Here is a 24,478-nt window from a genome sequence, read left to right as displayed (position 1 = left end):
CACAAGTGATTGATCAGTAATTGATTAATTTTCCACATCATTACCTGGAAAAAAAACAGTTTTCTACTTTAGTCTCTGGGTGCTTTTAGAAAACCAAGAGTATACATAGCAAGAAACACTACTTATAGTGCAAATTATTGCCATTGTTGCTGTTGTGGTGGCTGTTACCTGTAGGTTGAATTATTATCTTATAGATCATACTAAATGTCCTATTAATGTCTATAATGCAGGAGCTCTGCTCCTGGTGAGTTCACATTAGAATTAGCTAAACCAAAGAAGAACAAGAGAGCAACAGACAGGGAATTCATATCAGTTTATTTCTCCTCTGTGTCAGCTGGTGAAAGAGTTGAGGAAAGACACCCATACCCCTTAGCCAGTGCCCACCTGATTTATAGGGAAACAGAAAAAAGGCATTTTGCCAAGGAGTTCCTCACAAGTTTATATTAGCTTTAGCAATATCATGAGGACTTAGCACAAAGCAAGCACAGTAGGTATTTGCAACTTAAGCACAAATGTTTATATTAGGATATGGTTAACTATGCACAGGTACAGTAGAAATTGTTTATAAGCTATGATCCTGAGAACTATTATCTAAAAAAGAATAGCAAAATCCACCTTACATATAATGTCTAAAACAAAGCATCTCTAAAATGGAACTCATGAGAAGAAAACTGAAAACATATCTAGATATAGTTAAGTGCCTTACACTTGATAACAGGATTTTTACTGAGCCAGTCTCGAACCTGGCAATGCTTGAGGCTGAACAAAACAGGCCCAGCAAATGAGCATGCTAGTGATCAAGTAGTAGTTGACTTAATCGGTGTCAGAGTGAGGAATGCTCTTTAAGATGAAGGAAAGGCACAACTTATATACATAAATCACAGGAGGGGAAGGAGGGGGGAAGGTAGGTTACAAACAATCATTTCCCAGGGTATGAGTGGTTTCCTACAACAAACCCACAAATCCAACAATACAATAATTCTTTGATTATTTTAAATTTGGGGAGTCTTAACCATCCCCAAGGCACAAGCAAAATTCTGTGATGGGAACAGGTTCTGCAATCTTTGATTCGATTATAGGGTTTGGTACTCAAGGTACGCAGGTTCAAGAATAAAGTGTCAAGGGTTTTGATGAATCATTTCAAGCCACATTGTTAATTCTGACTCCCAAGAAGGAAGAGGAAATTCTGAGAATCTACTCTGTTAGTATATTCATTATACATATCAATTAATATGAAAAAATCATAATTCCCTTCATGCACTGTGGTCCTCAACTCTTCAGCAATTGCTATTTAATCTATTCTTGTCTTCCCACCAATATTAAGTAAAATACTTTACATTCAGGTCAAGTCAAGCCAGGACCCTAAAATAATCAGGTGACTGAGATTTTACCTATACTTTGCCCCCATTCCAGAACCATGAGAAATGGAAGATCTTGTTTTATATGCTACTCTAAGGAGATGAAATTGTACTCACTCCACAATGTGTACTGAATTCTTTTTCCTGTTACTTTGCTATTTTTAAAATACTGATTAAATGTTTTATGATTTCATCAATTATGATTTTAATGCTAGGTCTAGATGTTAAAATCATATTCAATTGAATCTCTTGAACTGTCTTACCTTGAACAATTGCTAGTATTGTTATAACGAGAATGACAGTGAGTGAGACCATTAATCATTTTAAGTGAAGTTTTAATAGTGGAGCATAATGAAGCTGGTGACTTCAAGGGGCATGTACCAAATCATGCAGCCCTGAGAAGTATTTTCTTTGGGTTTATATAGATAAAAATAACAACATATCTGTTACCAGGGGAAAACCACAACTTAGTCAGTTGCTCCACAAGCAGGGAAAATACAGAAGCCAAAAGGTAGCAATCAGTTCATCACCTAACAATTGTTGCCCATTGGTCAGTTTACTACACAACTGGAAAGTTCCCAAATCTATTTCGAGAACTGAACAAAAGGGGGTGGAGGATGGGCTCCAAGTAGCAGGTTTGGACAGGTTTACTTGGCAGGTTTGCTGCCTAGGCGGGCTTTGTTGGGTTTGGGCAGGTTTCCTAGGCAGCTAGCTCTCCTATGATAGGGAGAGATGAGGGATGTTCACAAAATGGGGGGTTACTACAATCACCACTTCTTTTTGTCAAGAGTCAAACCCTTCACTCACAGTTGGTTCCTGGTAGCGGGGTGATGGAGATATTGTCATAGTGGGCAGAAAGTGACTCATGCAATGGCTGATACCTAGGTTCCCTTGCAAGGGGAAGCTTGACTGAGTTAATATGGGATTGAGAGGTAGGAAAAAAAGGCCTATAGTGGGGGTCAGGCCAAGAAGCAGTAAAACTGGTTGCTTGGGAGACTTCCTTGGGAAGGCTAGACCAATGTAAAAGGGAGTTGGGCATTCATAACTTGGCCCATTAGCTAGGGCCAAGATCAGGCTGGAAAGTGTTTTGACCTCACAATATTGAGGTTTACCCCCCCCCAAGACCTTCTCTTAGGCCATTGATGCAGAATGGAAAGTGACAACAGAAATGCACCAGTGGATAAACCAGGGCAGAGGGTGGACTCATCCACGAGCCCTCTTCTGCCTGGAATGTCCAGAGTACTTGATCCTCCTTTCTAATAATCCAAGTGTTTTTACCCTTACAAGCATGGGGGTTTGACATGGAGAAAGGGTACAATAACATTATGAGGAAACAAGGGAAAAATCTTCACTTGTGAAAATCTGGTCCTGGGTCCACCTTCTATTCGTCAGGGACAGCTAATATCACATGAGAGTGGTGGAGCCAGGCAGGGATAGAGTGCACTTTGACAGAATCTGATATAGGTACAATCAAGGCATCTCAAGCCAATTTCAGGACCCTCCCTTGTGTTTCTTGCAATGCCTGCAGGAACTTAATTAAGGAAGAATTAGTAGCCTCAGCTCATAACTCTTCTCTAATCACTGGGAGGATGGGTGGAGGTGATTTTGAAGAAGCTTAATTCAGTTGGGGGTGCACCTGAGTAGGGCCAGGGGAAGAAGTGTGACCCAGTTTTCTTTTGTTTCTCAGGCTAATTTGACAAGGAACTCCTTCAGAGTCCAGTTGGTCTGCTCCATTTGGCGTGAGCTCTGTGGTCAGTAGGCACAAAACCTGGTGCATTATCAGAGCCCAACCCAGCTGGGAGACCAAACCAGGGAAGGAGTTCATTCAGAATTTTCTTAACTGCCACTAGAGTGGTTTCATATTTTTTGGGGAACACTTCCACCCATCCAGAAAAGGTATCTACAAGAACCAGGAGATAGATGCACTTGTTTTGCATTTACTTGCACACAGGTCGAGCACCTTGTGACAGTACTTAGCAGGAAAGAAGTACTTGTCTCTCAGAAGTAAGCTTAATTTTCTAGTTCTCAAATGAGTGATTTGGTAGAGATACTTGACCCACTCCCTCCCATCTGCTTCTGGAAATTCTCCCATCTGGGAAGGTCCAGCACCAGACTGTCCTTACTCCTTTTTTTGTTTGTTTGTTTAGCAAAGGAATCATCTGAGTATGAAACAGGCTGGGTGGTAGGAGGTGCTGGGAAAAGGGTCAGACAGGGGCTGCTCAATTTCCAACATTCTCAGGGGATGATGGCTAGATGGGAGGGGAGCTGGGGGCAGCTTCATCAGGATTACATCATTCCCCCCTCAAAGAGTTGGGACCCAAATTCATTTGGAAGAAGGGATGAAGGTCTCAGTCTCTGTAGTTTCTCCAGGCTGAAAAGGGGAGTAGAGCTGTTGCTGTCTCAGTGGGTCTGGAGGAGGAATTTGACTGAAACCAAGCATGAATCATATTTGGGGAATGATAGGTATCCACTGCTTGATGCCAACTGTAGGTGAATTGGCCTGTAATCTGAGAGACACAAATCTCACAGGCAAGTTCAATACACAGGTTCCAAGATATAAGGAGAAAGACAGATATATTTAGTAACAGGCAGTTGACTAGCCCAAGTACCTTTTTACTAAACTATTTAGGATGTAGAAAGGAATATAATTTTAGGCTGAATAGCTCAGATCTAACACACACTTTAGTAGCTCAGATGTATCCCAGTCTTAGTATATGGGATAATGATTAACTTGTGTTTGTACCTTTGTTTCACAAACTTCTTTTCCCTTTGTCTAATTGTTCCCATGTCATTCAGAAAAAAAAATGTTCTGTTTCAGGGATTTAACCTTTCACTTGACTATGCAGGTAGGCAGATGATAAGCCCGTGTATTAATTTACCCATTTGTTTGGGATATGGAATGACTACTGATTCAGATTGAGAACAGCAAAATTTCACATACTTGCATTGTACTTTTACTCTCCTTTATGAAATTTGTCATAAAAGGAAAAAAACAGGGACATGCCAGATATGACAGGATAAAATATCCTTAGCTCTGTTTGAGTTCAGGTAAGAGTCACTTTAAATCCATCTGATAGCCAGACTCAGGAATAGCCAGGTGGAAAACATTCCATTTCAAAGGAAAACAATGGGAAAACTGAGCCTGGAAGGTCTAGGCTAAAATTGTCCTCTTGGCTTTTCTCAAAAGCAAACCTTCACCTGTAGCAGGATTACATTCCCTCTGAGTAGCTTCTGGTATTTCTTTCAGATCTTGATTTAATGCAAACAACTATATCTAAATTCAAGCTCAAAATAAAACTAGTTGCAGTCCCAATGGCTTTTACCTCAAATGGAAAGTCTCACCAATCACAGCTTAGGGCTTGATAAAATTGCTTATTTGTATGGAGTTGCAATAAGCAATAAAAGTTTATCATGACTTATATACACAAGAGATTTCATTTCTCATTAAGCCAAATTTGTTGCTTAGGAACTCCATAACCCAAACAAGCTTTTAAATTTCTCCTGGTACTGACAACCTTGCCCCACCAGATGGTTTCTAGGGGATCTGGTAAGTTTACAAAGAAGGAGAAATCTATAGGGACCCCAAAGAAGGGTCTGATCTGCATGTCCACCCTATGATATTCTTCTTCTGGACTGATGAAAACCACATACTTTATGTGTGACAAGTCCCCTATTTTCAATACTGATTTTTTTTTCCTTGCCAGGATGTCTTTTAGAATTCACATATTTTATTTTTAGGACCCCAGTATATGGTAGCTAGCACATATGACCTCTGGTCACCCCCTATAGCCCTACATTGGAGGTGACATTGGCCCTCTTCCTAAGGGAGGGCAATAGGGAGTGTCTACCCTTAGAGCTACTGGGGGATCAGCTTTAGTTTTTAACAGAACCTGTTGTGGGGATGGTCAATTTGGGCAGGAAGGAGAAATACGACACCACTCCTTATGTGGGAAAGCTTGGCTCTGGAGCTAACCTAGAGGAATGGGCTTCAGGGTGCTCAGGGACTTATGGCTGTTGCTAGTGGAGCTCCAATGTAGCTGCTGTGCCTCCCCCTTTGTTTTTTCACCAGTTGGGGGGGGGGGTTAACTCAAATTCACTACAGCCTTAGTTTGGTCAGAGCTGGGACAACAGGGTGAAAGATCTTAATGGTTCTAACCTTTCACTATATCCTTAGCTTGGTCAGAGCAAGGATGACAGAGAAAAGGCACTGTAACTTCTCAGTGTATCCTCAGCTTAGTCAGAGTCAAGATGACAGGGGGGAGACATTGTAGACCTAGCCTAGGAAGAACTGGGCTGTGACCCATGAAAGGGTTAAGTGCTAGTCCTATTCCAAAGTGCAGCTTTGAAACATGCCTCTCTTTGATTAGTTAAGTGACCCCTTTTCTCTAAGATAGATCTTAGGGGAGAAGTTTCTCCTTTCCTCCTTTTTCCATTTGTCTTTCTACTTCCAGAACTTGCCCAGAGTCCAAAAAAGTAGAAAGCCTTTTTTTTTTGCTGCCAACAACCTTTCTTTAAGAGACTATCAATCTTTCTAGCCCAGGTACAGTGGCTGGTTGGATTTTGAATCTTACAGGGTGGCAGAATCAGAGACACAGAAACAAAGCAGACAGATAGACAGGTGGACACTGATAAGTGAATGATTGGAAACTAATCTCCATCTGAGAAGAGGGGCTTTGTGACAGCCTAGGGGTGGAGAAGTATTTAGAAGAGGGACTTTGTGATTGATTAAATGAATGTAATGTCCAGGGGTGGGGTAGTACTTGATTGAATTACACTTGGTAAATGCTGTATTTTGAATTATGCTATATTTTTATTCTCTCTGTTCTTAATTTGTCACTGAATAAAATGGACAGCACCTATGCTGGTATTTTGAACCTTGGGAAGTTGCCTTTGCTTGGCATTACAACATAGAAAGTATTTGAGGCAGGATTTGAACTCAGGTCAAATCTGAACACAGTTTCCAAGTTAAGTATTCTAGATACCATGTCTTTATTCCCAACTTCTAACAACTTGTTTGAAAGATTACATAGTACCACTTTTCAGACAAGAGTCTTCAAAATAGCTAAGTACCCAAGACAAGAGTATAGACTATTAAGAGATCAGTCCAGATCACAATAGCTGGGAATATTTTAATGCAATGAAACAGTAACACTTGGGTGCTTATTCAGTGTTTAAAATGCATGATGGACATTCGTGGATTGGACAACAATAGGTTCTTGCCCATGTTTGGGGCCCTCCTGGCTCAGAGTCTTCATTTTCACTTATCAGTTGAAGCATCAGAAATGTAGTATATGTTTAAATTCCATACCCTCAGGATAAATAGAGTTCTCTAGCTTACTGTCCCAAGGAATATCCTCACTATATGTAGGGAAGGGTGACACAGCAGATAGAGCATAGGAATCAGGAAGACCTGTGTGAAGTTCTCCTTCAGACACTTACTAAGTGTGTGATCTCACAAAAGTAAAATAAAGTAAGATAAAGATAGGAGAGACACCTATCTATGTCTCAGTTTCCTCATCAGTAAAATGGGAATAATAATAATAGCACCTACATCCCAGAGTTGTTGTGAAGACCATATGATTTAACATATGTAAAGAACTTTGCAAACTCTAGGGTGCTATGCAAAGAGCAATATTATTTTTCAAGACAATTTCCAGATACTCTAGCTGCTGAAAAATAAATGAGTTTATTACAAATTTTACTTCTATGACAGTATATTCCACTGCCTTTTATGGTGATTTCTGATTCTTTTGGCATAAGCCTCAAAGTTAACAGCATTGAATGCAAATCCTCGGCCTCCATGATACTGGACCAATTCAGCAACCATTTCCAAAAGCTCATTTGCCTGCTTTTCCTGGGCCAGGCCACTTTCTTTGTTGTTAAAAGCACAAAATCTGTATCCACATTGTTTAATTCTCTTCTTAAGAAGTTCATTAGCAAAATCCTTAAGGTAGTCTTTTACCGTATAAGGCTCTAGATCATCCTTCCTAGTGAAGAGCACAATCATGTACTTGGTGACCTCTGTTCCAAATATTGCTTCTAATTCTTTAATGGTTTTTTCATCTTCTTGAGTGAATTGTCCCATCCTAATAACCAGAATAAAAACTTTGGGTCCTTCAAGTAAGCTAAGGATGTGCATGATCTCTTCTCCTTGTTTATAGAGATCTTCTTCACTCTCTGATGGAAGGTAAAATGGTGGGGTATCAACAACCACAATAGTTTCTTCCAGGTCCTTAATGTGTTTCCTACAGGTTTTGATGACTGGTTTTCTTTGAACATGGCCTAGAAATTCCTTCCTTCCAAGAATGGTGTTCCCTGTTGAGCTCTTTCCAGCTCCACACTTTCCTATCATGATGAGGTTCAGTATATCTATGAGAAGAAAAATGAAAGATTCACAACTCTGACTTAGCATGGAATACCACTGTCAGCCAGTCAATAAACATTAATTAAGCATCTCTTATGCATCAGATATTGTGCTAAGCACTGAGGACCTAAAGAAAAATGAGACAATCCTTAGTCATATTGTTCTAAAATGGCACCCATTTTATTCCCCATTTCTAGAATACTCCTTGATATTCTGAAGACATTTTGAGCAATGCCAATTGTGTTGATCTTTACCTCCTTCATACCAAACCACCTCTTATGTGTGTGTTTGTGAAAGAGAAATAGTCAGAGACCAAAAGGGACACAGAGAGAAATTTTTTCTGTTTCTATATATGTGTGTCTATGTATGTGTGCATGTGTGTAAATATATGTATATGTGTGTATTCAAATATATACACATCTATTTTTCTATATCAAAAAATGGATGCATATATATAGACTCGTATACATATATTTATATATGTGTACATACTTATATTCTGGGGTATGTTAGTGCCAGTTTGAATCAAATAGATCTAATTGCTAAATTTTTAGTGTGAATAATACACTGTTGCTAGAGATATGGAAGGGCCCACCCATTTCTGGACTTATGAAAATAAAGTGGCTAAAATATCCATACCTATTGAGTCAGAGATTTAGTTATTTACTTTATACTCCAAGAAAGCAATCAGGAAGAAGAAAGACCCCATATACACCAAAACATTTACAGAGGCACTTTTTGTGGTCACAAAGCATTAGAAACAAAAGAGCTACACATTGACTGGTGAATGGCTAAACAAATTGAGGAACATAAGTGTAATGGAATATTACTGTCATATAAAAAATTATGTGTGTGATGAATACAGAGAAGAATGAAAAGATCTGTGTTACATGATGCAGAATGAAGTATGCAGAAATTGGAAAACAGTGTGCATAATGAATATAAAAATGTAAATATAAAGAACAACCAAACAGGGAAAAAAAGCCAAAGGTGAATGCAATAAAATTATTAAAATCAAGCATGACTTGAATAAAGAGATATTAGAGGACATGCCCAAACTACCCCTTCATGGAGATAGGAGAAAGTTTACAGATATTTAACTTTTCACATGTTTTCTTATACTTTTTGAATGCATGAATCACTTGTGATGATTTTCTGCCTCTTTAAAAATTTCACTGTATGGGTAATATTTATTACATGAAAATATTGTTATATGGTGAATGTTAAAATATTTGTTAAATGAAAAAGTTCATTGGGAGGCAGAAGGGGAAGGATATTGGGCATAACTATGATGGAGTAAAAGCAGAAAATGTCAATAATATTAATTTAAAATTTTTTCAATATATTTATAAGTCTGAAATCAGCAAATGCCATAAATCAGGACTTTATTTTTTATTTTGGTCTTCTTGACTTGAGAAATGATGGAGAAAATGTTAATGATGCAGCTAAACTTTTAAAATGTTTCATGCAGAGAGAAAGTTTGCCAGTGTACAATTGCTTGTGTGTGTATGTGTGTGTGTGAGGGGAAAAGAGAGACAGAGAGACACAGAGAGAGACATGGAGAAAGACACAGAGACACACAGAGAATCTCTTATTTCTTTTATGCCTCACTCAATGTATTATCATTGTATTTTTAATTCCTTAAAGGCAAGGAATGTCTTCTGAATCTTTTTTTTATGCTCAATGCTCAGCACAGTGCCTAACCATAGTAGCCACTTAATAAATGCTTACTGATTGATTGACTGACTGACCCACCCAGTATATTCAGGAGGGGTAACATTGCATGGCTAGAATATACCATAAGGATAATTGTCATCAAGGGGATGGAGCCAAAATGCTGGAGAAAAAGCAGGTACTCTCCTGAGCTCTTCCCCAAACTCCTTCAAATACTTACAGGTCCCCAGAACTATCTCTAAAAAGAGCTGCACAAAACTCTGAAGCAGTGCAACCTCCACCTTGGAAGAAGAACCATGCTTTAACAAAGAGTTTAAAGTCAAGAAATAGGCTGGGAAAATGAGAAAACAACAGAAAAAAGTCTGACCAGAAAGTTACTGTGGTGTCAAGGAAGATCAAAACACACTCAGAAGAAAACAACAAAGTCAAAATTCCTACATTCAAGGACTCCAAGAAAAATATTAATTGTTCTCAGAGCATGAAAGAGCTCAGAAAGGATTTTGAAAATCAAGTAAGAGAGGTAGAGGAAAAATTGGAAAGAGATAATGAAAGTGATGCAAGAAAATCATGAAAAAATGAGTCAATGGCTTGGTAAGGGAGATACACAAAAAAATTACTGAAGAAAATAATACGTTAGAAAACAGACCAGGCCAAATTATAAAAGAGGTACAAAAAGCCAATGAGGAGGAGAATATCTTAAAAAGCAGAATTGGCCAAATGGAAAAAAGAGGCAAAATAATTCACTGAATAAAAAAAACCATTAAAATGATAATTGGCCAAATGGAAAAGGGAGTACAAAAATGTGCTGAAAAGAATAATTCCTTAAAAATTAAAATTGAGCAAATGGAAGCTAATGACTTTATGAGAAATCAAGAAACAATAAAATAAAACCAAAAGAATGAAAAAAAATAGAAGACAATGTAAAATATCAGAAAAACAACTAATCTGGAAAATAGATCTAGGAGAAATAATTAAAGAGTTATTGGACTACCCAAAAGCCATGATAAATAAAAAGGAGCTTAACATCATATTTTAAGAAATTATCAAGGGAAACTGGCTTGATATTCTAGAACCAGAGGGTAAAATAGAAATTAAAAACTCCACTGATCACTTCCTGAAAGAGATCCCAAAATGAAAACTCCTAGGAGCATTATATTTAAGTTTCAGCACTCCCATGTCAAGGAGAAAATACTGCAAATAGTCAGAAAAAGAAACACAAGTACTGTGGAGCCATAGTCAGGATGACACAAAATTTTACAGCTTCTACATTAAAGCATTAGAGGGCTTAGGATATGACAATCCATAGGACAAAGGAGCTAGCATTATAACCAAGAATCACCTACCCAGCAAAATGAAGTATAATCTTTCATAGTGAAAAATGAATATTCAATGAAATAGATAATGTTCGAGCATTCTTGATGAGACCAGATGTGAATAGAAAATCTGACGCATATATACAAGACTCAAGGGAAGCATAAAAAGGTAAACAGAAAAGGAAAATCACAGGGGACTTAATAAGTTTAAACTACTTAAATTCCTACATGGAACCATGATATTTGTAACTCAGAAGACCTTTCTTATTACTAGAATAGTTAGAAGGAGTATACATAGACAGAGGGCACAAGTGTGAGTTCAATAGGAAGGGAATGATATCCAAAAAGAAATAAAATTAAGGATGAGAAAGGAATGTACTAGGAGAATCAGGTAACATCTCACAAAAAAGGGCAAGAAAAACTTTTACAATGGAGAGAAAAAGGGAAGAATTAAGGGATAGTAGAAGACCCTTACTCACATCGGAATTGACTCAAAAAGGGAATAACATACACACTAAATTGGATATAGAAATCTATCTTATACTACAGGAAAGTAGGAGGGGAAGTGGATAAGGTAGGGGTGTGTGACAGAAAGAAGGGCAGATTGGGGGAGGCAGTAGCAAGATGCAAAACACTTTTGAGGAGGGACAGGGTGAAAGGAGAGAGAGGATAGAATAAACAGGGGGAAATAGGTTTGAAGGAAATACATTAAGCAAGAGCAACTGTGAAAAAAATTTTGGAGAAAGTTTCTCTGATAAAGGCCTCCTTTCTCAAACCTATAAAGAACTGAGTTAAATTTATAAAAGATCCATTCCCCAATTGATAAGTGAACATAGGATATGAACAGTTTTCAGATCAAGTAATCAAAGCTATCTATATCTATATGAAAAGAATGTTCTAACTCACTATTTATTGAAGAAATGCAAATTAAATCAATTCTGAAGTACTACCTCATACCTATTAGACTGGCTAATATGACAGAAAAGGAAAGTAACAAATGCTGGTGGGAATGTCAGAAAAAAACAAGACATTCATGCATTGTTGGTGGAGTTGTGACTGGTTTTAACCATTCTGGAGAGCAATTTCAAAATATGCCCAAAGGGCTATAAAATCATACATACCTTTTGACCTAGTAATACCACTACTAGCTCTATATCTCAAAACAGACTTTTTATTGAAAAGAACCTATTTGTACAAACTTTTTTATAGCAGCTCTTTTCTGATGGCAAAGGATTGGAAATTAAAGGGATTCCCATCAATTGTGGAATAACTGAATAAATTGTGGTATGTGATTATAATGGAATATTATTATACCATAGGAAATGATGGAAATATATAATATTATACCATAGGAAATGATTCAGAAATACTTGAAAATACTTACATGAGCTGATGCAATGTAAAATGTACCATGTACAAAGTAATAACAATATAATAAGATGATTAACTGTGAATGACTTAGCTATTCTAAGCAATACAATGATCCAAGACAACTCTGAAGTATTTATGATGAAAATGTTATTTATCCCCAAAGAATGAACTGATGGTGTCTGAATAAAGATTGAAACATACTTTCTTTACTTAATTTTTCTTGAATTTTTTTTGTCTGTTTTCTTGCACAAAGTGACTAATATGGAAATATTTTGCATGACTACATATGTATAACCTATATTGAATTGCTTGCCTTCTCAATGAGGGGTGGGGACTGGGGAGGAAGTGAGAGAATTTTGAACTCAAAGTTTTAAAAATAAATTCTAAAAGTTGTTTTTATATGTTACCGGGGGAAAATAAAATACTAAATAAAAATTGGGGGGGAAGGATGATTGGCATCTTGGTCAGTTGACTAAACAGCCTTTTTTTTTATTTTTGGAGAGGCCCTGAGTTCATGGTACCTTTGCAAAGATTGGCCAAATATTAATGCATAAAAATTTTACAGTTAAGATAGAAAAGCAAGAATATTAAAAGCATCCTTTTCAGATCATAATGCAATAATAATCATATTTAATTAGGGACCAAGGAAACGTATTAAAAACTAATTGGAGATTAAACAACCTAATCTTAAAGAAGGACTGTGTTAAAGAACAAACCAAAGAAACAATAATTTCATTAAAGAGAATGGCAATATTGAGATAACATATCAAAAATTTTGGATGCATGTGGCACCACAGGGAGCAAGAACATTTTAAGGGACAGTGTGGTTGGGAGACATAACTGTGCTTTAGGAGAGGAGCAGAACAGTCCCTGAGGTTGTGCCTCCAGATAGAATTTTAAAAATTACAGTAAATTTAGGATTTGAAACCTAGGGCAACATTACCCACTACTTGCCATTAAAACTTATTGATAATAATAATAATAATAATAATAATAATAATAATAATAATAATGATGATGATGATGATGATAATCTGCTAAACAAAAAAAATGGAAATTAAAAACAAAAATGAGTAAGCAAAGGAAAAAGAACCTTACCACTGATAGTTATTTTGTTCATAGTTATGAGAAAGTGTGGTTCATATTTAGAGGAAGATAGTGAAGTAAAAAAAAAAAAAAAGCCACCACTACCTTAAAGAGTAATGTCAAATGGTCCCAGGACCAGAAAGAAATCTTGGAAGAACTTAGAAAGGAATTCAAAAGTCAAATAAGAGAGAACAAGGAAAAATTAGAAAAAAAATAAAAGCAATTCAAGAAAATTACTAAAAAGAGCTAATCAAGTAGAAAAGGAGGTACAAAATCTTAAAGAAGAAAATAACTCCTTGAAAACTACAACTGTGCAAGTGAAATCAAATAATGGTATAAGACAAGATATAATAAAAATAGAAAAAAAAAGAAAAGAACCTGAAACATCTCATTAGAAACATCCATTGATCTGGAGAGTAGATCAAGGAGAGACAATATAACAATTGTAAGACTACATGAAAGTTATGATCAAAAAATAATCTCAATAAAGTGTTACAAGAAATTATTAAAGAAAGTTGCCCTCAAGTTCTAGAACAAGAAGGCAAAGTAGAAATAGAAAGGATTCACCAATCACCACCTGGAAGAGATACTAGTAAGAAAATTTATGGAAATATCATAACCAAGTTTCAAAATTCCCAAGTTACAGAGAAAATATTACAAGTAACAACAACAAAAGTAATTTAGCAAACAAACAAACAATTTAAATACTGCAGAAAAACAATCAGGATTTCAGACCTGGCAGCTTCTACACTAAAGGCCTTGGAACATTATATTTTGAAGAGCAAAGGAACTGGGGTTACATCCAAGAATAACTTATCCAGCAATGCTGAATATAATCCTGAATGAAAAAGAAATGGCCATTTGATGAACTGAATGATTTTTAGGTATTTGTAACAAAAAGACTAGAACTCAAAGGAAAATTCAATATAAAAGATCCAGAAGAAATATAAGGAAATCCCTAAAGATTAATTATAAGACATGGATTAAGGTCAAACTGTTTACTTATGATATATGAAAATGTAATTAATATTAGTAGTAGTATCCTTAAAACTGTTATAATTGCTAAGGTATTTTGAAAGAAAGGTTGGGACTGAGTTGTATATGATGAGGTGATTCTAAAAATACAAAATCAGGTAAGAAAAGTTTAAAAGGAGAAATTATCTCAAGAAAGCAGACTGGGAAATAAAGAACTAATGCAGAGGAAGCATGTGGGATTGTGGGCTGGTAATATTGGAAGCTAACTATCATCTGGGTTGAAGAGAAAACAATGTATATATGGGAAGAAGTTTAGTGGTCTTCTGCACTTCCAGAGAGGTGAAAAAACTGGAATATAGGGAAGGGGAGGGACTTTTTAAAAAATTACATAGATTAAGATTAGGACTATGGATTGAATAGAGGGACTTTTAGAAGGTGGGTAGATTTAGGAATAAGAGCAGAAGGAAAAAGCAGTAAGGGGAGAAGATAACAGAGATGGAGTGAAAAGAGGGACTGGGAAGGAAAATAGTGAGGAAAAATGCATTGGAGGGAAATCCACAAAGAGTAATTATAAATTTGAATGTGAATTAGAAAAAAATAATAATAAAATTCATTTGGCAAAAAAATCAATAATATCAAGGGAAATAATGAAATAAAAAAAGTGTAAAGGAAAGAGGTTTAATCTTAAACCATATTAGAAGGCAATAATTATCAAAACTATCTGGCCCTGGTTAAAATATAGAAAGGTAGATCAATGGAATAGTGTATACAATCTACAGCAGCAAATAAACACAAAAATTTTATATTTGACAAGTGTAAAATCTTAAGATTTGGGGATAAGAATTCATTATTTGGTAAACATTGTTACAAAAACTGGAAAGCAGTATGGCAGAAATTGAGCATAGATCAATATCTTAGACCATTTACCAAGATAAAGACAACATGGATTCATGACCTAGATAAAAAGAGAGATTTTACAAGGCAATTAGACATGGAACATACTACTTATGAGGCTTCTGGATAAGAGAAAAATGTGTGAATAAAAAAGAGATAGAGAATAAAGTTAGGTATAAAATGGATAATTTTGATTACATTAAATTAAAAAAGGTTTTTACAAATAAAATAAATGTGGCCAAGATCAGAAGGAAAGCAGATAATTGGGGCAAAATTTTTATTGACAGTTTATGAGATAAAGTTCTCATATCTAAAATATAGAACTTTGTCCAAATAACTATAAAGAACATAGGAAGAAAAATGTCATATGCTTTGAGAGAGAGAACTGCTAAGTAGAAGTCTGTATAGAATAATTTTATATACTCATATTTGTTTCTAATAGTAGCCATCTCTAGGGCTGGGGAAGGGAAGGAGAGAAGAAAAAAATTTGCATGACAATTTTGTCGTACATTTCAAAGGAATAACAAGTTATGCATAGTAGATTTGCAGTTTCATGGGTCATCATCTTTTTTTAATTCTACTATGGAAATGTTATGTGTTATGGAAATGTTTGTTTGATTCCATAAATTAAAAATAAAATTTTAAAAAGATGGAAAAAAGCTATGGGATAAAGCAAAAGAATGATTAAAGAAAATTTTGTGTCTAAATGCTTACATCAATAAAAGAGCAAACTAATGAATTAGGCATGAAATTAAAAAAACTCAAAAAAGAATAAAGTTAAAATTCCCAATTAAATACTAAATTAAAAATTCTAAAAATTAAAGGGAAAATTAATAAAATTGGGAGTAAAAAATCCCACTGAATTAATAAATAAAACTAGGAATTTTTTTTAAGTAATTGGGGTTAAGTAACTGTAAGGGTTATGGGATTTAAAGATCTTCCATGCCCCATTGGACTTGCTGACGTAGCAGGAAGGGGCGGAGCAAAAGGAAGCGGAAGCCAAGCTGGTGTTCCAGCAGTGGCTAGCGGTGGCGGCAACAGCGGCAGCAGCAGCAGAGGCAGCGGCAGTGGCAGCGCGAAGCCCTTTTTGAGTCAGCCAGAATTTCTGCTAAGGACTCCTGCTGAGGACTGCCAGGGGCCAGAGCTGCTTGGAGCACACTTCCTGGACCCTGGTTGGTTGCTGTGAGTGGGGAGAGGAGGACCTTTACCTGAGGTAGCCTGTTCTGTTTTAAAGGCTTGAGAATGTGGGTGCTTTCTACTTTATCTACCTGTGCCAATGTCATAACTACTCTGATGGCTTTCACTTTCTGGTTTTGGGACTCAGTCTTTTGGTATCTTAATAAATTTTCTAGTTTATTCCCCCATATGGCAAGCATGATGTATTTTGTGATGGATAATTATATCATCATATTTGTAATCTCCATAGGCATTGTGAATATGGCATTGCTGATACAGTAACTTGCTCAAGGTTACACAGCTAGTTATTTCTGGGTGTGGTGCTAAGTATCTGAGCCTGGATTTGATCCCCAGGTCATCCCGACACTGGGACCAGTGCTCTTATTCGCTGTGCTACCTGGCCGCCCCTAGGAATTTTTTTTATAAAAAAAAAAAAAGCAAATAAAATAAACAAGCTGTTGGTTAATTTGATTTTTAAAAAGAGGAAAAACCAAATCACTAGTATTAAAAATGAAAAGGGTGATGATGTCACAAAAAAAACAATCAAACTAAAGTAATAATAAGGAGGTATTTTGCCCAATTAAATGCCAATAAAATGGAATAATTTAAGGAAAATGGAAGAATATTTACAAAAATATAAGTTGATTCAATTACCAGAAGAGGAAATATATTATCTAAATGGATGTATTTTAGAGGGAAAAAAAATTGAACAGGTCATTAATGAGCTTCTTAAGAGAAAAGAACCAGAACCAGGTGGATTTAAAAGTGAATTTCATCCAGCATTTTGGAGATCAACTGATTCCAATATTAATAAGCTATTTGGAATAATAGATAAAGAAGAGATTCTACCAAACTCCTTTCATGAAACAAATACAATGCTGATACCTAAAATAGAAAAAGAAAATTATAGACCAATTTCATCAATGAGTATAGATTTTTAAAAATCCTAAACAAAATACTGGCTAAAAGGTTACACCAAAGTATTACAAAGATTAGACATTATGATCAAGTTAGATTTATATCAGGAATGCCAAGATGATTTATCATGAAGAAAGCTATTAACATAACTAAGTACCTCAATAATAAATGCTTAAAAATCATATGATTATATCAATAAATGTTGAAAAATCTTTGTATAAACTTTAACATTCATTTCTAGTAAAAACATTTGAAAGTATTGATGTAAATGGATTTTTTTCTTTTAATTGATAAAAAGCATTTATCTAAAACCATCAGCAAGCATTATTTGTAATGGAAATAAACTAGAAACATTCCCAGTAAGATCAGATGTGAAACAAAGATGCCCATTGCCAACAATAGTGTTCAATATTGTATTGGAAACCCTAGCAATAGCAATAAGAGAAGAAAAATAAATTAAAGGAATCAGACTAGGGAACGGGGTGATAAAGTTATCTCTTTTTGCAGATGATATTCTTGGAAAATCCTAAAGACTCAACTAAAAATTAGCTGAAAAAATGATAATAATTTGTAAATTATTTGATAATAATTAATAATAATTATTAATAATAAATTTATAATTTTAGCAAAATAGCAGGATATAAAGTAAATCCATATAAATCATTGCAAACAAAATTTTATGAGAAGAGAGAAAAAAATACTCCATATAAAATAATTCTAGAGGGGCAGTTAGGTGGCCCAGTGAATAGAGCACTGGTTCTGGAGTGAGGACAAACTGAGTTCAAATCCTGCTACAGACACTTGACATACTAGCTGTGTAAGCTTGGGCAAATCACTTAAGCCTTTCCCCCTTCTTTCTCTCCAAAAATGTAATTCTATACACTATAAAATACCTAGGAATACAATTGTCAAAACAAACCCAGCAACTAAATAAATTTATTAAAAAAAAGGTTTTATACAAATAAAATCAAATTTAAATAATTGGAGAAATATTAATTGGTCACGGCTAGGGAGAGCAAATATAATAAAATGATGATTTTATCCAACCTAATTTATATATTCAATGTCATCCTAATTAAATTACTGAAAAAATATTTTAATGAATTAGAAAAATAATGAAATTCATTTGGGAAAACAAAAAGTGAAGAATATCAAAGGAAATAATGAAAAAAGTGTAAAGGAAGGGGATTTAGTAGTGCCAGATCTTACACTGTCTTAAAATGCAGTAATTATCAAAACTATCTGGTACTACCTAAGAAATAGAAAGGTAGATCAAAGGAATAGAGCAGAAATAAAATTTACGGTAGCAAATAAACATAATAACCTTGTGTTGGACAAGTGTAAAACTTAAGATTTGGGTATCAGAATTCATTACTTGGTAAACATTGTTGAGAATATTGGAAAGTAATATGGCAGAAATAAGTCAAGGACCAATATCTCACACCATTTATAAAGATAAAGTCAAAATGGGTACATGACCTAGATATAAAGAAAGATATTACAAGAAAATGAGAACACAGTATATATTAGCTATCAGACTTATGGATAGGTGAATAATTTATGAATAAACAAAAGATGGAGAGTAAAGATAAGTGCAAAATGGATAATTTTGGTTACATTAAATTAAAAAGGTTTTGTATGAATAAAAAATACAGTCAATATGAGAAGGAAAGCAGAAAATTGGAGGGAAAATGTTATAAAGAGTTTATCAGATAAAGATATATCTAAACATATAAAGATCTTTATCAAATCTATAGGAATATGAGTCAGTCTCCAACTGATAAGTGACAAAAGGATATGAACAGGAAGTTTTTAAATAAAGGGATCAAAATAATTTAAACACATAAAAATACTCTAAATCATTATTGATTAGAGAAATGCAGATTAAAGCAATATTGAGATGCGATTTTTACTCCTACTAGATTGGCTAAAATGATCAAAGAGTAAAGGGACAAATGTCAAAGAGGATGTAGAAAAATTGGGATTCTAATTCATTGTTGGTGGAATTGTAAAATGATCCAACCATTCTGGAGAGCAATCTGAAATTATGCACAAATATTTATTAAACTACTTATACCTTTTTTCTTTTGGGGGGGGGAGGCAATTGGAGTTAAGTGACTTGTCCAAGGTCACATGGATAGTTTTTTGTGTTAAGTGTCTGAGGCTGGATTTGAACTCAGGTTCTCCTGTCTCCAGGGCCAGTGCTCTATTCACTGTGCCACCTAGCCACCCCCTACTTACACCTTTTGACCCAACAATACCAGTACTTTGTCCATTTCCAAAGATGATTGGGGGAAAAGGAAAAGACCTATATGTACTAAAATGTTTATAGCAGCTATTGCAGAGATGTCTATCATTTGGGGAATGTTCATATGATTGTGATAGAATATTACTCTGTTATAAGAAATGATTAACTCAATGATTTTAGAAAAACATAGAAAGACTAGCATGAAAAAATGAAGAGTGAAATGAGAAAAAACAAAGAGAATATTGTATATAGTAACAAGAATATTGTTTTAAGAATGATTTTGAGTGAATAAGTTATTTTAAATAGTAAAAATACCAAAATTAATTATAAAAGGCATATGAAGAAAGATGCTATCTGTCTGGAATAGTTTTACGTACACACGTATACATATACATACACATACACATACACATATACACACATATTTGTGTCTAATAATAGCTATCTTTAGGGTAGAAGTAGAGAGGTAAAAGAAAAAAAGCAATTTACATGATAATTTTATTGTATATGTGAAAGGAATAGCCAGTTGTGTATGGTAGATCTGCATTTTCATGGGCATTCATCTTTGTTATTGTATTATGTTAGGAAAATATTTGTTTTATTCCATAATTTAAAAATTTAAAAAAAAGATGTGATTGACTTGCATAAAATGACTAGAAAATAAGAGAGGACACGATATAATGAAATGTTAAAGTGTAGGAGACAAACTATAAGAAGTTGATGACAAAGAAGAGATTGGTGAACAGTGAGAAGAAAAATAAAGGTTTCATTTGGAAAGATTTCCCTCCAATGTGCTCATTCTTTCTGGTCCTCATTGTTCTCTCAGCCCCATTTCTTTCTCTACATTTTATTTTCCTACCTGGTATAGGAGCAGACTTCCTGAAGACACAAAACTGGCCTCCATTGTCAGACATCATTTTGTCGATCTTCTCCAGAAGCCCATTCACTTGGAGTTGCTCCTCCTCTCCTGTGACTCGGTAATTGAAGGCATAGTACTGAAATCTACACTCCCAAATGAGATCCTGAAGAGGTTTATCTGCATTCTTTATGAACTCATTCAGGTCCCTACCTGCCAAGTCTTCTTTTCGTGTGAACAGGATGATCATATGTCTCCTCAGAGCTTCTTCTCCAAGAATCTTCTTAATGTTCCTCACCACTGTCTCATCTTCCTCTGTGTAGGAGCCCAGAGGGGTCACTAGGAGGAGGGCATGCAGGCCTGGGGAGCATAGAGAGGAGAGATGGCAGAGCTCTTCCTGGGAGTCCATCTGGGAAAAGATATCTGGAGTGTCAATGAGCATGACTTTTCTGTGTCTCCAGATCCGCTGCCCTGTCCTGCACACTTGGGTCACTGGCTGCTCACTGAGTCTGGACTCAAACACACACCTGCCCAGGATGCTGTTTCCTGTGGCACTTTTTCCTGAACCATGTTTTCCCACAAGAAGAATCCTTAATTCATCTATCTCTTTTTCCTGTTTTGGATTTATCATGTGCCCAGACCCTGTTGGGATAAAAGAGACATGTTAATTAATGACCTTTTCCAAAAATGGAAACCAATTTTGTCAGGACTAAGGCAGGACTTGGGATATGAGCAAAGGGTCTCACTTATCATGGTCAAAACAGAGGCTATGGGAATTCTTGAATCCTACAATCTAAGAGTAAGAAAAGGTTTCAAAATTGTCAAAAGCGATTTTTGTTTTGTGTTGGTTCCACTATAGCAATTTTATTTTTTAAAGAAAATCATGTACCCTGTTGAAGATTTTTGGAATTTAACTGAGATTTGGTGTGTGTGTGTGAGGGAGGGAACAGAGAGAGAAAGATACACACACATGCACACACACACAAAGGGGAAGGAAGAGAGGGAGGAAGAGAGAATTTTTTTTCTGTTTCTATATATATTTGAGTCCTTATATATACACTGTACATGCATTCATTTTTTATGCTTATATATGCACATGTGACTCATATATATGAATAGATCCATGTATGTGTGTATTTTACATACACATATTCCAGGGTGTGCTATAGCCAGTTTGAATCAAACTGATTCAGTTGTTAAATTTTCAGTGTGAATAATAGATTGCTGATGGAAGTATGAAAGGATTCAAGAATTTGGGAAAGTTATCTGGAATTATACACAGGGACTAAAATGTCCAAACCCTTTGAACAAGAGATCTCATTAATTGTCTTTTACCCCAAGGAAGCTATCAATAAGAAGAAAGTTCCCATGTATTTCAAAATGTTTACAGCAGCACTTCTTATGAAAACAAAGAATTGGAAACAGAAGAGATGCCCATCAATGGGGAAATAGATAAACAAGTTGTGGTGCTTAAATGTAGTGGAATATTATTGTCATATAAGAAATAGTACTGTGATCAATAAAGAGATGAATGAAAGATCCATATGAACTGATGCATACTGAAGTAAGCAGAACCAAGAAAACAATGTACAAAATGACTGCAACAATGTAAATAGAAATAACAACCACACATAAAAAACAAAGGTGAACACAATAAAATTATTAAAATCAAACATGACTTGAATGAAGAAATATGAAAACACAACCCTAAACTACCCCCTTCATGGAGGTGGGGTTGGAGTTACAAATGTTAAACATTGCATAAGTTTTCTTTCATTTTTTGAATGTATCAATTACTTGTGATGATTTTTTCCTCTTTAAAAAAAAATACTGTTTGTTATATGGGACACCATTCTCAGAAGGAGAGCAGGAGGGATACTGGGGATAACCATGGTGGTCTAAAAACAGAAGAAATCAGTAAAAACGTATTTAAAATATTTTCAATGTGAGCATTTTTTGAATGCTTTGAAATTTGAAATCAGTAAATACTATAAATAAGAGCTTAATTTGGTTTGTTGATTGTCTAGAGAAAATGTTAATAATGCAAATTAAACTTTTAAAGAGACAGTTGTTAAATATTTCCCAACACACCATTCCATATGTGTGTGTGTGTGTGTGTGTGTGTTTGTAGGGAGAGACACAGAGACAAAGAGAGAGACAGAGACAAAGACAGGGAGAAAGTGACAGAGAGAGGCAGAGGAGTGTGGGAACCTCTCATCTCCTTACATCTCACCTAATGTAAGCTATCATTGGATTTTTAACTCCTTGAAGGCATGGGATGCCTTCTACCTCTTTTTGTAACCCCAGTACTTAGCACAGTGTCTGGCCATAGCAGGCACATAATAAATGCTTATTGTCTAACTGACTGACCCAATATAGTCAGGGGAGGAAACATTACATGGTTAGTAAATTCCATAGTGATGACTGGCATTCTGGACAATTGGCTAAAGAACTTTACTGTACATTCTGTAACAATATGGCTGACACCTTGGTGATGGCATTTGGTTGCAATCTGTTAATGATGTTATTGTGAAAGAATGCATGGAATAATGATATACAGAAAAAGCTGGTATCCCAGGTTCCCTTGTGGAAGCAGACTTTAGTTCAATTAAGAATATTAAGAAGTAACATTTTCCTTAGTCCAAAATGTTTGGCAGACTTTTCATTTAAGAATGTGTATAGAGGGGGCCAGGTAACACAGCGAGTAAGAGCACCGGCCCCAGTGTCGAGATGACCTGGGGGATTGAATCCAGGCTCAGACACTTAGCACCCACCCAGAAACACCTGGCCTTGTAACCTTGAGCAAGTTACTTAACCCCAGTGGCTTAGGGGCGGCCAGGAGGCTCAGCGAGTAAGAGCACTGGCCCCAGTGTCGGGATGACCTGGGGATCAAATCCGGGCTCAGATACTTAGCACCACACCCAGAAATAACTGGCCAAGTAACCTTGAGCAAGTTACTTAACCCTAATTGCTTTAAAAAAAATAAAAGGATGTGTGTAGGGGCAGTTAGGTGGCACAGTAAATAGAGTACCGTCCCTGGTGTCAGAAGCTGAATTCAAATCAAACCTTAGACACTTGACATTTAACTAGCTGTGTGATCTTGGTCAAGATACTTACCCCCAATTGCCTTGTCTTCTCCCCTCAAAAAAAAAAAGAATATGTGTAGAAAGGGTAAGGACTGAGGGGCTGGCAATTGGGATTGAGAGTTATCTCCAGGGTAATATCAAAAGATTAAAATACTCTTGTTCCATTGGATGAGACAGAATGTTAAGGCTCAAACTATGTTTTCTCATTTTATGACATTCTCCATGTTTGACATTCCTATAATTGTTGCTCCCAATTATCCTGGTGTAGAGCAATGTCCAAGGGGTTCAGGATGGGGGAGAACAGAAGGAACTATGGAAGTTTGGAATTTTCTTTCTCTTAACTAGAAATGCTTGGATTTAGATAAGTGCTAAATTAATAGAAATGGATTCTTGTATTCATGTGCCTATATCATTAACAACAGTTTATAACCAAATACCATTAAAAAGGTGAGGACCATATTGTTACAGAATTTATTGTAAAGCTTTTTAGTCAATTGTCCAGGTTACCAATCATTCCTATGGAATTCACTAACCATGTGATACGTCTTCTCTGACTATATTGGGTCAGTCAGTTACTCGATATGCATTAAAGATGGCCAGGTATGATGCTAAGTACTGGGGATACAAAAAGAGTACAATATTCGTGTTTTTCTTTGACAATGTGAAGGGATTATATGAGTGTGTCTCATCAAAGAATTTTCAGTTTTCTAAAATTAAAACACACTAAGGAGTATTTCAGATGGAAATATGTTGAACATGATTAAGTTCTTTGACCATTCATAATCATTAGGTCACGTTAGGTCATCATGATGAATGCAAACTATCACTGCAAATGACAAAGAAAATTTGAATTATTTGAATTTTGGAACTTAGAGATGAAGAATTTTCTGTGCTGCATTCTTCTGTGTATTTCCTCATGATTGCCCTAGTTCCTATCCATTAACTTTTTCCTTAAGAGACTTTTTTGTAGAATCTTTAGAAGACAGTTCTGAAGCTGCCCTAGAGGCAGCCAGTGATTAACAATTTAATCACTTTTGAAAGCAAATTATTATTGGGATTACTATCATTATTGTTGTGGTTGTTGTTATGATTGGTTCCCATAATGACTGTTTTATACTTGAGATCAGATCATGTAAAAATTATTTCTTTCTCAAACATT

The 24,478-nt window shown here is 35.5% G+C and overlaps 2 protein-coding genes across 2 annotated transcripts in view; both read right to left on the bottom strand.

The window, feature by feature from the left end:
* Positions 1-7,062: 7,062 nt before the first annotated feature.
* Positions 7,063-7,710, bottom strand: LOC138158577 (GTPase IMAP family member 8-like). The gene has a single exon (XM_069084644.1). It carries the CDS (start codon positions 7,708-7,710, stop codon positions 7,063-7,065), a length of 648 nt encoding a protein of 215 aa, XP_068940745.1.
* An 8,347-nt stretch (positions 7,711-16,057) lies between these two features.
* The window catches only part of LOC138158571 (GTPase IMAP family member 8-like), a 9,449-nt gene continuing 1,028 nt past the window's right edge, over positions 16,058-24,478 (bottom strand). Inside the window, exons 2-3 of the mRNA XM_069084630.1 lie at positions 20,237-20,875; positions 16,058-16,215 (exon numbers count right to left, since the gene is read on the bottom strand). Of these exons, the coding sequence (XP_068940731.1) occupies positions 16,058-16,215; positions 20,237-20,875 (797 nt within the window). The remainder of the gene's footprint in view (positions 16,216-20,236; positions 20,876-24,478) is intronic.

Source organism: Petaurus breviceps, unplaced genomic scaffold (genome assembly GCF_028583685.1).
Source record: "Petaurus breviceps papuanus isolate PSGF00001 unplaced genomic scaffold, PetGlider_PUasm1.0 115, whole genome shotgun sequence".
NCBI classification, from domain to species: domain Eukaryota; kingdom Metazoa; phylum Chordata; class Mammalia; order Diprotodontia; family Petauridae; genus Petaurus; species Petaurus breviceps.
The sequence above is the reverse complement of the archived record's forward strand: the minus strand, read 5'-3'. Positions and strand labels throughout refer to the sequence as shown.

Excerpts from the sequence above, each read along its gene's own strand:
- LOC138158577 (XM_069084644.1), bottom strand. The coding sequence starts at position 7,710 with ATGATAGGAAAGTGTGGAGCTGGAAAGAGCTCAACAGGGAACACCATT.